At 28.9% G+C, this 17274-nt stretch overlaps 1 protein-coding gene across 1 annotated transcript; it reads left to right on the top strand.

The window, feature by feature from the left end:
- Positions 1-4620: 4620 nt before the first annotated feature.
- Positions 4621-15706, top strand: LOC126839000 (putative mediator of RNA polymerase II transcription subunit 26). The gene is made up of 3 exons (XM_050573884.1): positions 4621-4736; positions 8734-8878; positions 9259-15706. Exons 2-3 carry the CDS (start codon positions 8742-8744, stop codon positions 15554-15556), a joined length of 6435 nt encoding a protein of 2144 aa, XP_050429841.1. The 5' UTR covers positions 4621-4736; positions 8734-8741; the 3' UTR covers positions 15557-15706.
- The last annotated feature ends 1568 nt before the right edge of the window (positions 15707-17274 follow it).

The raw sequence follows: 17274 nt of genomic DNA, 5'->3' as shown, positions 1-17274 counted from the left end.
TACTATGGAAGTAAAAATTATATGGATTTAAAGGTAATTAAGTTAATATACATATTTTTGACATTTACCTATAATATTATATTATTTAAAAAATATTTTTTTTAATTGACAAAAAGTAATAGGTATTTGAAATTTTTAAAAATATGACCCAAGTTAAAAAACGTTGACTTCAATTTTTATGTGAATGATACAAATATTTTGAAAAACGAGTTCTACCATTTGATAGAAAATACTGCCCGTTTTTTCGGGTTCTAGGCACCTCTAAAGTACAAACGAACTATTAGCTTCGATGCAAAGCGAGAAGGTATTGGTTTTACTCTGATGTGGGCTTTTTTTTTCGCTGTATACACTGTAACTTATTTAATGCTAGACCAATTCCTTCGAATAGCAACTCTATAAATCACAAATTTTATCTAGTTTGTACTTTGGGGGGGTAAAAGTTGAAAAAGTTTAAGTCTTCACAGACGAAATTTAAAAAAACAAAAAAAAAACCGTACGAGTTTTTAAGTTAAAACTTTTATTGGCTATAATTTCGAGAAAAAGAGTCGGATCGAGTTGAAACGTATAAGAAATAATTATTTGGTATGCCCGCACACGTCAGTTGTGTCAAATTTAAACTATACCCATTTCCTACCCCCCCTAGGGGGGGTACAAGTTTTTTTGTTTTTTGGGGTTTTTAGCCGTAATTTTAAAACTTTTGGGTTGAAAATTTGCCAGTAGTTGGAACTCATATGTATCCATAACATATTAAACGGGTGAAAAATTCGGCACTACAGTTTTTTTTTAATTGCCGGGAAACTGCGTTTTCGCAGATTGCGTATATTTTAACAAAAACACCTAAAATCTTTAAAAAAATTGATCAAATCATTAAAAAAATTTTATGTATATCTATGCAGAATGATACTATTAAGTTTTGTGCTCAAGTACCACTTTTGACTTAAAGTTTACACAAATTCAATTTTTTTTTTTTTTTTACTAAAAACCCGGTGTAGGGCCTAATGATCGGTGTCATAATATTGTGTTTATTACATGATATCACAGACAACTGATTATAGTAGACACTCGATTTATTGGGAAAAAAACATATCCGTGTACTTATTAAGACACTTAATGATTCTGATACGACAAAACCACTGTCGTTATCTCGTTATTTTATAGCCTACGTTATATAACCTTATCGAAGGTCAACTATGAGTATTTAAGGTCCAACTACCTGTAAATTATGAAGAGGACTGTTGTTTTTTGGATTCAGATTAAGTTTTTGTTTTTATGCAGTATACCGCCTCAAAATGTATTTTTTATTACACAATTTTTTTAAAGGAAAATTAATGTTTTGCATATTGTTATACTGTTATTCATTTAAAGAGATTCACGCTTGATTGTTAAAATTGTCTAATATTAGATAATCTGCTTCGTGCTAATTTTAATTTTTTAGCTTATCAACTTGTAGCTCTAATTTTGTATAAAATATTTCATTATTTTATTACTATGTACAGATTAAGATAAATTTTAATAATAATTAAGTCATAAATGATAATACTTTATTTTATGACTAGATCAAATCTCGTGAACATTTAACATCATGATACTGCTCCTATGCGATTATTAAAAAAACACTATTTTTAAAATCTCCATAAAAGGTTATTGTTAAATAACAGGCAACAGCCGACCGCTAGTGGCTATAGACGTTAATAATATTTAACTAATAAGTAATATATGTAGGTAAAATTTATTGTTTTCTCCATCACAGTACCAGTATAAGATTTATTTTAATTTAAATGTAAGAATATCGATTTTTCTTTAGAAAATAACAAGAAATTAATATACAGGATGAGGCAGTAAAACGGCGATTTTCTAATGTATTTAAATGGTAAAACCCGTTTCACTATCCCACCCTTTACATTTTAAGGATCTATGAAAAGGTTTTTTTAGTTGCATTTTATTTTGTACATTGTCAATCTAGTAAAATAGAAGTATAATATAGCTTTGAAATAATATAATCTATGAAGTATAAATAGTTTGTGTGAGATTGCTCTAATGGAAGTATATAATAGCGATTTTATTCAATTTTATCACTTTTATTTATAATAATTCTTGTAGACCTGTGACCTCTCCGTTTCCTCATTGCTTTGATTACATTATGCCAATACTCTACTGTACTGGTCCTCTCGGATAAAATTGCTTTCAAATAAACGCTTTGATGCTCATTTGTAATTACAGAACCTTCATTTAAAACTTCCTAACTTTGCTGGTTTAAACTGTGCTTGGTTTGGACTGTACTGGCTTGAAAATACTAACTACCGATTTGCATCGAAGCGTTTATTCGAAAGTGATTTTATCACTTTCAGATTTAAAAATTCCTGTAAACCTGTGACCTCCCCCTCACCACTATGCCCCGACCCAACTATGCTCCGTCCCCACTATGCCCCGACCCCACTGTACTGGTTTTTTTTTCTTTGTTGCTACACTGCTACCTATTAAAGATTTTAAGTTAATTTTGGATGCAACTAGAGTTATATCGTATTTTTTTAAATGTTTTGTTAAACCATTTAAGATACCTAGAAAAAAAACCATACTCGATCTTAAAATTGTTGCATCATTTCCCCTACTAAGCGTGCTAGCTGTTTTAACTTCACTTGATCATTTATATTTATTAATTACTTCAGGACCTCCTTAACACAATGGTATATGTACGTGTTATTTGTTTTTTGGACGAATATTAAAAAAGTTATAGAATTTTCAAAATGTAGCTGCTTTCTGGAACACTATATTTATAGCATAAGTCAAACACTGCTTTTATTCTGGAATATTAGAAAAGGTAATAATTATGAATAATATTATAAAATTGGTATTAAACGAGTGTCTTAACCAGAGTGTCACAAACTCTATTTTTCACAAACTATTATTTTGTGTCATGTAATCATTATTGTATATATTTTGCTTCCTCTCAACTAGCTGCTTCCACTGAACGGCTGTTATCTTCCTCGTCCTTATACGGATTTATATTTAAAATGTACTGCATTTTTTAAAAAAATTTTTATCTTCTATACCGCTGAACTAAATTGTTTGTGTAGCAACTCTATAGACCAGAAACCATACCTAAAAAGTAACTTACTGGGACAAAATTTAAAAAGTCCTTGGCCTTTAAAATCGAGAAAAATACTAAAAAAATGTACATATTTCTCTTACTTACCCTTTGAGTTATAGTGGTATTAATTGAAACAACCTTTTTAATATTTTTTCTCTGGTTGTTAATTGTGGTATCTTTTTGGAATTGCCGTCAAAATAATTTGGAGAAAAAAATGTATGTATGACTCAAAGGGTTAAATTAAAAAGTAGTCGAAATCGAACTAGTTTCAAATTTGGCAACGTTCAAAAAAAGCAATGGGTCGGTCGACATGTATTATGCCGTAATTATTAGCTTATTTTTTTTTCAATCCCTCTGCCAAAATATTTTAATCTAGTCAAGTAAATGGCTATTTCCAGATCCGAGCCAAACCAAAAATTGATTTCAACGTAACGAGCAAGTAAGAAATTCGGTGACGCATCGAAATCGCCACTCCACTCCACTCACTGTTCACCTTTGTCCGTCCGTTAAAATATCTTAAACTAGTTAAAATACTAAACAGTGATATACTTTTTTAAAAACTTTTTTGTATTATTTTTTATTTAAGCATTTTTTGTATTGTAATTGTTTCAGTGTTACGTATTTTTGTTGGTATTTATTATTTGTTTATTACTGTAGTTTTTTTAACGAGTAATCCTGTTAATAATAACGTTATCGACTTGATAATATAATTTATAACTAATTAAAATATATGGAAAAATATTTTTTTTAATTTACTCTTAGTTTTTTCATACTTATTTGCGTTTTGTCTTACTTTTTGAAGTTGGTCATTTACAACGTACAAAGTTGCACAAACACAAGTTCCGCGTAAATTCTCAATATAATATAATAGTCGTTTCAAATAACTCTTTATTTATTATTATGAAACATATTGACGAACACATAACATACAACTTTATTTAAAACTTTAAAAAAAATTGTAATTATTATATAATAACTATGAGTTTATATAAAATTGAGCTTATTTTTTTCTTGTTTTTCCTACGGCTTACCCTATCAACCGATAATAGCCGTTTCAAATAAAAACCCCTAAAATTTAAAATCCTTATAGCTCAATTCTAAGTATTTTAAGATGTCATTTTAGTCTAGTGTGGTTCGTTGTTTATAATGACGGTCACAAAATTGAAATGCCATTGATTTACTGTTGACATTTGTGTTACACTATATTATGTTTATATACATGAATAAATGACACCATAAAATAATATATTATATATTTTATTAGTTTGAGTCAAAGTATAGAAAAAAAAAACGATATTGTTATTATTCAATCAGATATAGGGTTATTATCTGTTAGCCCATGCGACGAGTACCCGGTATTCGTTAACGTAGTATTTTTCTAGTTAAAACTTTGTTTACAAAACAAAATTCTAGCAAAAAAAAAAAATCCTTAGAGAACAAGTATGTGGTGGCAGACCGTGTTTACATAATCTTATGCCTCCATTTGGAAGTGCCGTTGTCCTCTTAAGAAAACAGTCCAGTTTAATGCGTCTTGAAACTCTGATGTGACATTGTGACAAGTGTTTGAATTTTGGAGTATAATACTAGAATGAATATTGAATAGTGGTTATACATCTGAATTAAGCAGAGCGTTCGTTCGAATTTCTTGGTGAGAAAACATTTAATATATTTTTATATTTAGGCATTTAATATATGTCAAGCTAAAATAGGATTACAGGCGTAAATTGTAAAAGTACCTGCTTTTACTTCAACACAAAAAGTATTTATGAAAAGGTACAGAGTTGAACACTTTACATTTGATTTATTTGTTTTTACTTAACTTATCAGCAATTTCTCATCTATCATTGTTTTAGATTTTAATATTGTAATTTTTTTTTAACAAAATACCATTGTGAAATAAGTCGTTAAAGAAACGAACAGTATGAATAACATAAACATTAAACGATATAATGATAATAAGTACTATTATTGACAACTATTTAGCATTAATTATAATTTTTAAATTATGCGTTACGTGGTCTCCTTTTTATTTATTAATTTACCATCAATTGCTTTTAATTAAGAAAGTTCAGCTTACTTTTTGTAATCGACCTTGATTTATGATCAAAATTGACCTAACGCCTATGCACTACATTGACGTAATATAGTCGTTTATTATAATTTATAATAAGTTTAAGCTATTACGGTGATGTGTTTTGAAATATAGTATATTTGTTATTGTATTTTTGGATTGGCGATAACTTTTTTAACATCTTAAGCCAATTCGTTCAAAAATAGAATGTCCCATATGTCTCGAAAATTACATTTTGATTCAAACATGTACTAGTTTAAAAATGTATTCACTAGCGTATAGTGTAATTTTAAAATTTGTTTTTCTTCATATAGTTATTTAGCCAAAATGTTAGCCCATTCATATTAAAATTAAGCGTTTTAGGTCTTTTACTGTATTTTACTTTGCCAAATTAAGTAAAATATTGTGTTAATTTAACAAATTTAACATATCGTATCCATGCAAAAGTGGTAAAAAAAGTAATTTTAAAATAGTAATATTTATTTCAATCATAATAACAATAATAATCTTTATTTAGGAATGAAAAATTCTAATTTACATAATATAATATTACACGACAGATACATTTAATAATACATGGAAAATAAATAAGGTTTATGTAACATTTATAAATATATATAACATTATTGGTATTAAATAAACAAGTCTGTCAACATGCATTATTGTTATTTCAAAATTATTAACTGTATAATTTGGACAATATTTCTGCGTATACTAGGTCTAATGATAAAAATAATCGTTACATGAATGTCATTTTCAGCTTCGACGCGTAGCTGTTTTTATAAAATATATTTAAATTTATCTATCATAAATCATAATTAATATTTTTTACATAAATAATAATCAATAAATAATGCTTACATCTATATATTATGCTATTGATGTTGTGTACGTGATCACTGATCAGTAATTTTTAAAACGCTATTATTCATAATACAAAACTTTTACAACGCGTTAAAAAAAAATTAATTTTCTGTTGTTGTTTACTTTTGTCACATTGACCACTTCCTTAGTTCATTGTTATGCTATGCAAAATGCTACCTGCACGATGTGTAATTGTGTTAATGTGAAGTTTAATGACCCATTTGTTTAAATTTCGTTAATTACCATAATATCAGTTAAAGCTAGTAAAGTGACATTCAGTTTATTATAGTGTGTCTTAGATTATGCAAATACCTAATAATACGTGCCCGTATCCATACATAAAGGTTTTTAAAATCATAGACAACTCTGTTATTAGTCAGCTGTTTTATTATTTTTAAGTACTAAACAATTTTTTTGTTATGTCGTACAGCTTATTATCGAAATTTTGCTGACAATAGTTGAATTGAAAATTTAAATAATAACAATGGATTAAAAGGGTTCAGTGTTGGGTAAATATCAAGAAGCAAAACAATTAAATATCTAAAATGTATTCCTAAATAAAATGCTTCACGTAAAATATGAGATACATTATGGACTTAATTTAATCACAATTTGGGGTTGGGAGGGCTAAAGAGGCTAAGCTTTTTGGATTTTCTTAAGATCTTTCGAGATTTATCAACAAGCTCCTGCGGATCAATCTTTATTCGGTTATTATTAGGATGGTCAAGAACTAAACCCCACCAAAAATTGTGAACCTAATTGCGCCACTGTTATATATATATAATATATACAATAATAGGTACGTCGCTACATTACTCACCTTATTGACAAGTATCTAATTTTTTTCTGAAAATAGGTATGAGTGTCGAATAAAATAATAAAGTATTTAAAAAACCTTAAACTACGAAAAATAATGCGTTTTAACTAAAGTGTATTATTTTTTGTGGTTAAGGGTTTTTTAAAAATATTTTATTATTTTAATCTTTACTATACCACTTTTCTATCCTTACTATATCACCTTGTAAATGTACAAATTATGTCAATTTTACACAGCGTGGAATGCACATCTAACCAATGTCTGTGGCGTATTCTCCACATTTTTTTTTGGGTGGGGGATTCAAAATGGTTAAGGTTGTTCTTGATCCGGCAAAAACACACTATTTAGTTCTTAAATCATCAAATTTAAAAAACCCCATTTTGTTATTAAGATTAGTTCTTTTAAATTGCACAGAATCAGCCGTTTTTGCTTAACTAATTTTTTACCATTTAAATCACTCGCACTGACAATATCGTATCTCCTTGAATATATCCTACTATAATTTCGATACTTTAAAAACTTTACCGTCGATTATTCGGCTATGCTTTTGAATGGTAATTTTGAGAAGTATACTTCAACTAATATATTTCCTTTTTTATCTAAAGCCCTTTTCACACAATTATAGTTATTATGTTATCCCTTGTATAGTAGCTTGCATACTAGCCTCTAGATTGACGTTAATTATAAAAAGTATACTATAATAATTATATAGTTTATAGTTAAGGAGCACTAGTGAGTACATGGTCTTCGTGAAGGAGTATCTACACCTGCGTACTTTTAGTCGAAAACAACTCTTCTACTTGAAACATACTAGAACGTTCCTAATACATCGATTTAAGTTTTGAAAAAATATTTTAACTCTTCATAACATTTTCAAGGTATTGATGGTGTCATAATTTTTTATTTATTAATCATTTTAGTTTAAGCATGTTAGAAACTGCAGTTTTTTACATTGAAATAATTAATTAACAAAACAATTTTTAAAATTGTGTCATGATTGATGTCTAAATGTTATAAAAAATTCAATGTTTTTTTCAAATCTTAAACGGTATTATTTTAGGTAAGTTCTGTTCGAAATAGAAACATATGTTTTTGTACAAAAATAGATTCTACATGCGTTATAAAGTTGAAAAAAATTAAATATTAAAAAAGATCCTTACTTTTTATGGTAATATGTATGATTACATATTTTAGCTTAATGTTAAATGTTAATGAGAAATTGCCTATACAATGCGCCTTAATAAATTATAGGACATGTTCTATTAAAATGGTTAAACACCATGTGACAGTATAGAAATATTAAAAATCAATAAAATTATAAAACATAACATCAATGTTATCATGACCAACTACTAATAATTCTGCATTTCATATTTAAAAAAAAAAATGAAATGGTTTTATTTATTCGGTTTCTTTTTATAGTTTATACTTGGTGTAATTTAAAATTAATATAATTTCTCACGAGTTTATATAATAGTAGTAAATAATTATGCCTAGTATATTTTCTAGTGTTTGGCACTTTTCTTCTTTGTTGGCGACGATGTGCTTGCCTTTTTTTTCTGTTGGTTTGCTTACTTTCTTTGTTTATTCCCCCCGACTAGGAAATTTCGATTGTCTTCACTTTTTCGTGGCAGATTATCTTTGAGATTAGAGTAAGATGTAACCTAAGCTTATCCCAATTTTTAAAACATGGTCAATTATAAAAAAATGTTATTTTATGTTAATATTTCACTGATGATATATATTTATAAGAAAATATAATATGAACTTTGATTATAAATAAATAAAAGGTAACACTTATTAGTATTTATAAAATCTAACTATAATTTTTTTATACGTAGATTTTTTAAGTTTAAGTATCTAGATTAATTTGTTTTCATTATTATATTTTAGGCAGAATTATGTGCCATAAAATAGTTTTTTGGGGTTTGTTCGTTATAATTACGGCTAAAAACATCAATTCAACATCGAATGAAGATTTATCTGTTAGTATCAACGATGAAATCGCAAAAGTTACACCAATATTACCACAAAACGAGTAAGTTTTCCTCATATTATATTAATGGATTTAATAATACTAATTCGGTGCTTTTAATTTGTTTGTTAATTATTTCATACATTGATGACATATTTATAAATTTTCAGTCTGTCGTGAGCGCTGATGATGATAACATTTTATGTATTATTTTTGTAATTAAGGATTTTTTTATAAATATTTTTTCATTAAAATCACAAGTGTCGCTTACTAATTATATAAAAGAAAATTATTTTATATTTACTAAAGACTAAGCCGAATAAGGTACACGTGTTTGAGTAATAATGTTTCTTTAATTTAGGTACTTAATTAATTATTAAAATATAAGAAAAAGCGTTTTAATAAATTTAGTAGTGTTATATTATTTTAAAATTGATTTTCAGGAATTTTAGTGACATTGAATCAAATTCATCTAATGCCGTAAGAGCAAGCACATTCAATAGTTCTGTGGAAACTTTCATTGTTCCTATCGCTAAACCGTTAAAAGATATTCAAATTATTAGTCCCTCGCATAAACGTTTTGCTAGGTATCTCGATCAGAATGACATTCATGGTGGCAGATGGGATGATTCCGGTCGGCACATTAAAATAATGTTAGATTTTCAACCGGTGCAGGATGAAACGGATCCTTATTATAAAGACAGTGTGTACGACGACGATTATGAAATAAAAAACGTAAACGGATTGGTTGAAGATAAAAGTTTGGAAATAGAAATTGAGAAAAATTCAAACCCAGTAACAAGATCTCGAAGTGAATCACAGGAACGAAAAAGATGTGCAAAGAGATGTGACCAAAATGTTAGTGCTCGGAGAAATAACAATCCACAGGAATTATCGCCTAAGAATGTTGATGATGAACAAAATGCTGTAATTACATGTAAAGACTGTAAAATTATACAACCATTAAATCAGCAGAGTGAAAGTAAAAATACCGAATCCGATGATACAAACTCGACAAATGTCGAAGATAAGAAATTTCAGACAATTTTACAAGAATTAATAAATGAGCTACGAAAGGCAAAAAAATCAAATCGTACTTCAATTCGAGAAACTTTGTCAAAAAATGAAGACAAAAATATCGATGATAAACTATCAAACAGGTCTTCAGAAGAAACTATGGTAGTCAAGTTTAAAAACACGAAAGGCGCTAAAATAATGGATATGTTAAATTCAAGTCCCGAAAATACATTTGTAAATGGAAAGTGGGTAAGAAAACAAATTCTAAGAAATAAAGCAAATGTTCCAAGTCAACAGCCAACATATTTACAACCACAAGACGTTGAAAATATAGGTTCAACAGTTGAATATTCAAGTAAAACTGATGAGAACAATCCATTGACACCAACAACTGGAAGTATGGATGACACTTTAGTAGATTCAGCGGTTCGAGCCGATGAAAATGACAGCACGTTAAATGATAATCCAAGTAATATGCCAATGTACTATCCCGAAACAACAATAAGCGACGCAGACTCAGGGAAACAAATTCTACATACAGGACAAAATAGCAATGAAAATGAAAGAGAATCTAGTCTATATGATTATCCGAATAACGACGACATGGAAAGCGTAATTATAAACGCAGATTCTAGTTCGCTAGAGGAAGATAGAAGTTCTCTAGAACATGAATTGGAACGCGAATACCATGAAAATAAATTTAAAAATATTGTGAGTTCAACGACAATAAAAAATTTTACAGAAATAAAATCAAACACCTATACGTCACCGAATAAACATAAAATACATAATCAAAAATTTCTTGAAAATATTGCCAAAAAACTCAATAGTAACAAAAGTTCAGTGAATCATAATAACAAAAAACCTATCGACACCATACAAAAAACCAAAAAGAAATCAGAAAATCAGAATGGTAGAAAACCAATGCTACCCGACGATTTATCAGTGTACGAAAATACAGAAAATTCGGAAAATCTAGCCGGTACGAGAATTTTTGATGAAAATTTTAGCACAACTTCCGATGAACACAATAAGCCAAACAATAGTGCAACTACTAATCAGACGCCAACTAGAAATAAAAATAATAGTAATAATTCAAAAAATACTTTACCATTGAGCAGGAGTTCAGAAGATATTATTGAAATACTTAAAACGCTTACAAATAAATCTATACAAACAACATCTTCTCCAATACCGCTAGATACACCTGAAGATTCTGACAAATATTTAACTATGAAAATACCTAGAAGTTCGAAACTTTTATTAAAATCGTTGTCTTCGCCTAAACTTGACGAGCATTTAGACAGAACTTCTGAAGAGAATGATGAAGGAAACGCAGTCACAGAAAAATCTTTAGTAAAAAATAATAAAGCTAAAAATAAGTCTATAAAAACTACTCTTGAACCATATAAGGATGAAGAGACAAAAAGAAATCCAAAAGTCTTGGAGATATTACAACGAATGAAAAGTTTAAATGGACCACTTGCAAATTTACATTTAGAAAATGAATCTTCTGAAAAGAGTAATGGTGATAGCAAAGCAATTAAGGATCTGACTTCAACGTCCCAAAAGTTATTAACTAAAAATAAATATAATACCCAATCAACAGGAAAGTTAAGTCAACTATCGCTGAATGAACCGATCGAAAGTATAGATGAAGAACAAGAAACTATAAAGAATAAAAAACTTTCAAACCCATTTTTGAAATCATTGCAACCATTTAATACAGAAGAATTATTAGATGACAACAAAAAACTTGGCAAAACTACAACGAACCAAATATCACCAATTGAACATAAAAATAGCACAAAAAAGTTAAAAATCGTTAATCCAACAATTTCCAATAAATTAAAAAGTTCGGAAAATGTAACAAGTAAAAAACCATATAAAGTTAATTCAAACCGGTTAACTCCTTTAGCGTCAGAACCAAAATTAAACAACAGTGATAGTGCTGAAGAGAATGCAGTTACAAACAAAACACCAATTTTCGTAAGGAAGGCCCCAAAGATCTTACTAAAGCCACTGGAGAAGTCTGCATTACCTACAGAAGTATCTAAATCTAAACTAAAGCAAAAGACTAATCATAATAAAAGGGTCAACTCAAATTGTAGTGAAAATGGAAGTTGCAATAAGTCTGAAGAAGAAAACAAAGATATTGCTATTAAAGAAATTATTACAAAACAAAAAGAAATAACTGAAACCGTTCTTACAAGTAGTAACAAAAATCGTTTTGATAACAAAAGAAGATACTTAACAGAGACAGAAAGAGGTACGTATGATAATACTAAAAGAAATCCAACACCTAGTATACTGAAATATTCAGACCGTCTAAATGATAAATCTTCCGAAATCGGTAGGAATAGTGATAATACCGATGTTGCAAAAAAGAGCCATACAACAAAAAAACAATTTACATCGTTACCAAATGTAGCCCAAGAGAAATCGCCTGAAGATAGTAGTAATACAAGTGAGCAAAAAAAACAAAAACTGAAGACTTCAACGTCACTAGTATTGGAAAAATCTTCAGATATTATGTCTGATGACGGCAAAACAAATGTGTACACAACAAAAGATGGGAGAAAACAAGTTAACAACGGGGTTTTACAGAACCCACAAGAAGAAAATGATGATATGACTAACAAAACACAAATATCTCAGAAAACAAAACCTAAGACGAAAATAAATGCTTTATCAAAGTCTGCACCTACATTAAAATTAGACGCACAATTGAACAAAGATCCAGAAGAAATTACTCGAGTAAACGATTATGTTACCACAGAAGTACCTATCAAAAGTAAAAAGCTTACGAAATTGCCTAAAAAGTCTTTGATTAAAACCATGTCAATAACAACAACTATACCGTCTCAAGAGGAATTCGCTGAAAAATCGTATGAACATTCAAATGCTAAAATTTTGAGACCATTATCAAAAGCATTGTCTCCTTCAAAACTTAATATACACTCAACAAGTAATCACGAAAACGATCTTAAAGTAAATGCTACTAAACCATCAAAAATAAATATGAAAACTTTAATAGCATCCAAAAAGCTTTCCAATAAAATTGCAACAACTACTTCACCTTCTCCATCCTCACAAGAAACAGGCGAAGATACAAATGAATACTTAGCTACAACAAAATTGAAATTATCATCAAATTCCATATATTCCTCCAAACCTGATTTACACTTAAAACAAACAGACGAAGACAATACTAATGTTAACGATAAAAGTGCAATGAAGAAGTTCACTGCTGTAAATCCAAAAATTGCAACACCTTTACTGGCACACAAGGTAGCTGATAATAATGGTGTTTATGTACCCAAAAAACTCTTGACAAAAATAAAATCTAAATCAGAACATTTAAATTTGGGAATTATTTCTACTAGCAATAGCGAAGAGACACCTGAAACTAATAACGATGATGTTCTGAAAAAAAATTCAAATACAAACAACCTATTATCGAAAAGGCCTTTAAACAAATTTTTAATAACGACACCAATTCCGTTTTCACGAGAAAACCCTGGTGATAGCGTTATTACAAAAATCTCAAAAAAGTCGAAACCATTATCTTCAAGTAAATTACATTCTATAACGATGTCTGCTCAACCGACACAATTTATCCCTGAGATTGATAAATATTCCGATGAAACTACCAACGATAACAACGACTATAAAACCACTAAAAAAATGGCCAGAAATAAAAAAATAAGTAATGCTGAATTGCTACAATTAAATTCGCAGGTCTTACCAAATGACGTAACAGAAGAAATAGAAATCGAAACAACTAAAAAACCACCAAAAATGTCAATTTTAAGATCAAAATCTTTTCAACCATTTAGTGTGGATAAAGATCCCAACGATGAGTTAGTTGAAGATAAAAGCATATATGATACAGAAAATAATCAACCATTAATTTCTGATTCTAAAAATGAAGAACTTTACATTCCTGAAGAGCCAATAAATATGGACTCACCAAATGAAAGCTATCCAGATGAAATTTCCAATTATAATTACGATGCCGTGGTTGAAGAAAATGAAAATGCCGTGACTTTTGAACCAGAGTCTATTGACAAACCAATGATATCTGAAGAAAATGTTAACTCATCTGTTAAGAATGTATCAAAATTAAAACCAAAATTTATTTCATCAGCCGCCGCAATTAGAGATCGTTTGCAATCGTATACTAGTAATAAATCTAAACCTACATCACAAATAACGTTGCGAAACCAAAATACTAAACAAAAAGCTGAAGAATCACGCTATAATTTAAAATTTAAGTCATCGAACACTCCAAATTTGATAACTAAATCACCTACACTGTCTTCAAATAAACTAGATAGCGATGAACATGCACCGTATAATGAAGAAGATTTAACACCAATACGATTTGAGGAATTAACTAAAAAATCACTGCTACCAAATACAAACGCTAGGGAATATTGGTCCGCTTCTGGTAACTCAGGAAACGGCCCGAGACCCTATCAACCCACTCCAGTTCTGAATCACGAAGATCATTATGGTTATAATCAATATAACAAAAATTATTGGCGAGGAACCAAACCGAACTTAGAATCCAGTCAAAATGAACAGTCGTCGAATAATCATGCGCTTGAATCTTCATTATCCAGTCAAATACTGGACGATAGTATGGATAATGTCCAAGATTCAAAAAAAAAGTTATCTTGTCAAAGTAGACTGGAGGTATTACCACAAGTGAAAGTCCTAAACGGCGTGTTCAAAATCCCGTTGGTTGGACGCAAAGTCTGCGATAGTGAGAATTCTGGGCATATTTCCGACATATTCGTGCCAGTTGATAAATCAAATGGACAACATTCAGCTATATCCCTTACTAAATTATTGACTGGTGATTTCCGTTTAGTAAATGGACATAACGAACATTCACTTGCAATGGAACCAGTGTCGGATAATGTTGATCATTCAAACATGGTTCAGTTGCCTATGGACGACTCTAATTCTGATTCTGACAAACAAGCAATAAATTCCATTGCACCCAGAGATATTCAAAGTAACAAAGAAAACAACCAAGAACCAATACCACCCATACACATAATACAGATTATAAATAACGATTTGTACTTAGGCACACCAAACGACACTAGACAATTACCGCAATCCGGCAGAAACGACGAGGATGATTTGAATAGAACCCGTAATTCGAATCTACGCTTAATGTTAAGTAAGCCTCAGATTAGAACCTACGTTCACAATGGACAAAATAACGAGGATCTAGATAATTCGTATAACTACTTCGATTCCGAAATTTTGGATAAAGTCTTGAACGTGTATGCACCACACATGATAAAATCCAGAGAAGGGTACCAGATTTCCGGCGAAAACGATGTTGTACCAGAAAACCCCAAGGAATCCAATGCACATGATGGTCATTGTCCTGTTTGTCATGTTGATCCTAAAACCGAACACAAAGCTGATTCATCCAAAATCGAAAATGAAGATGACATTGAAAAACATGTTCGAAGTGAAGCTTCTTCAGGTTGTCCTGTATGCCACAAAAAAGAGCGAGAAACGACTTTAAAAGAAATGCCAGATCAGCAAGAGACTCGAGTGAAAATGCACCAAGCGGATACCAATCAAGAAATAGAAAATGAATTCGATCCAAATGAAAAACCAATAATGAGCTCTCGCGTAAAAATGCTCACTGATATGCTCGTAGCCATGAAACATTTATCCAGCACACAACCCTAGTGACATCATCAAGTACAAATGAACCAATATTTAAGGTAATTCTATTTCATAAGTGATAACAATTTATGTACACATGGCGTGAACTTATTATTTTTAAGATATAGCTAAATTATAATTGAGAAAGACTTTAAAAAATGTTATCTTATTTTTTTTTTTGTATGTAAAATGTAAATATATAATTTAATGTTGATAATTATATTGTAGTATACGAAAAAGAAATCATCGTAATTTAAATTATTTTATTAATATGTTTTAAGCTTAAATACAGTATAAAATTGTATGTACTTTACAATATAAATTATTTTTAGAATAAAATATGGGAAAGGATACATACCTATTCAGTAGATATTAGAACCGTGATTATTAAAGTGTACATATTTATATTTTTTTTACTTTCATAATTATAATTTTATTTATAAAAGATATAACGTATTTTTTATATATTAGTAGTCAATCAACTAGTTATATTAATTATTTATATAAATAAATAAAAGAGGGTACAAAAGTACAGTACATATTAGAACTATGTTTATTAAATTGTATAATATATGTTTTTTTTTTATCTTTTTAATTATAATTTTGTTTATAAAAGATTTAGCACATTTTTTATTTATTAATTGCTAAAAACAAATTTTTTTTTTATACTTTAAACAGTAAAGATTGTCTTGCTAAAAATAATATAAAATGTAGGGTTTTATGTAAAATATTTTATAAATAATTGCTGAAAGAAATATAATATAGTCCATTACGTTCCATTTATGAATTATGAAGTAATAAAAACTATAAATACAATATTGATAAATTGGTAGCTGCTATGCAACGTTTTTTCCTTTTAATTGTGTTGATAGGGCTTAGGTAGCATACCGTTTTAAGTTGTAAGTTTTATAGTTGAGAATAACTACGTTCATGGAAGGACCTCATAAATGCGAGTCACGTTAGCCGTTGTTAATCACACCATTTGCAGCCCATTTAACTAGTTCAGCCATTCTACAATAGTCATCAGTCCAGATCGTTATGATTAATTGCGTATGATTAAATAAATCCAGCACCATAAACAGATTCTCATTTTGCAGCAATAAATTTTTTTTAAAGAATAAAATGTATTTTTATTTATACTCTAAAAAAATATTGTAATACCTCAATTTATTAAGGAGTCAGAAATGGGCAATTTTTACAAAATCGTATTTTCAAGGTTAAACTATAATATAATAATGTGTAATTATTAGTTTAGTAATCATAATTCTTATTTTGCAACTAATTTATTTTTTGGACTACCACAGCATCGTTATCAGCGATTTTAAATATTTTTTTCATCTAAAAATAGTTACGCAGAATGCGTTTTACTAAGTTCATGGGAACAAAACATTCATTATGAAATCGAAAGATAACAAAATTTTGGAGACAAAGTAAAAAAATGTGATTTAAAATGTTAAACATTAAGCTAAATATTAGGGTTATCATAAAAAAGAACATGAAGTTGTTGCCAAAATCTTGTCATTTTTCGTATTTTTTAAGCATTTTTGCTCTAAAATCATAAGTTTTTACATTCTTAGTGAAAAAAATTATGTAAAATAAAACTTATTTAAAATTTCTAATTCATTATGTATGTATAGAGCTAATTTTCGGTACGTCTTCAGTTCAACTACAACAATTTTCTCTTTTAACATAAACTGATGATCTCAATACATTTATGTTTATTAGCATTGATACATTGATGT

This window comes from Adelges cooleyi, unplaced genomic scaffold (assembly GCF_023614345.1).
Source record: "Adelges cooleyi isolate 19-005CV unplaced genomic scaffold, UGA_ACOO_1.1 ACOO_flye_CR_arks_rails_tigmint_CR_PRNA_30, whole genome shotgun sequence".
In the NCBI taxonomy this organism is placed as follows: Eukaryota; Metazoa; Arthropoda; class Insecta; order Hemiptera; family Adelgidae; genus Adelges; species Adelges cooleyi.
This window is presented reverse-complemented; position numbering and strand designations above follow the sequence as displayed.

What these genes read in the sequence shown, in the direction of transcription:
- LOC126839000 (XM_050573884.1), top strand. Translation starts at nt 8,742, where the DNA reads ATGTGCCATAAAATAGTTTTTTGGGGTTTGTTCGTTATAATTACGGCT. An exon ending in CCAATATTACCACAAAACGA is followed by an intron (nt 8,879 to 9,258) that starts GTAAGTTTTCCT and finishes ATTGATTTTCAG; the next exon opens with GAATTTTAGTGACATTGAAT.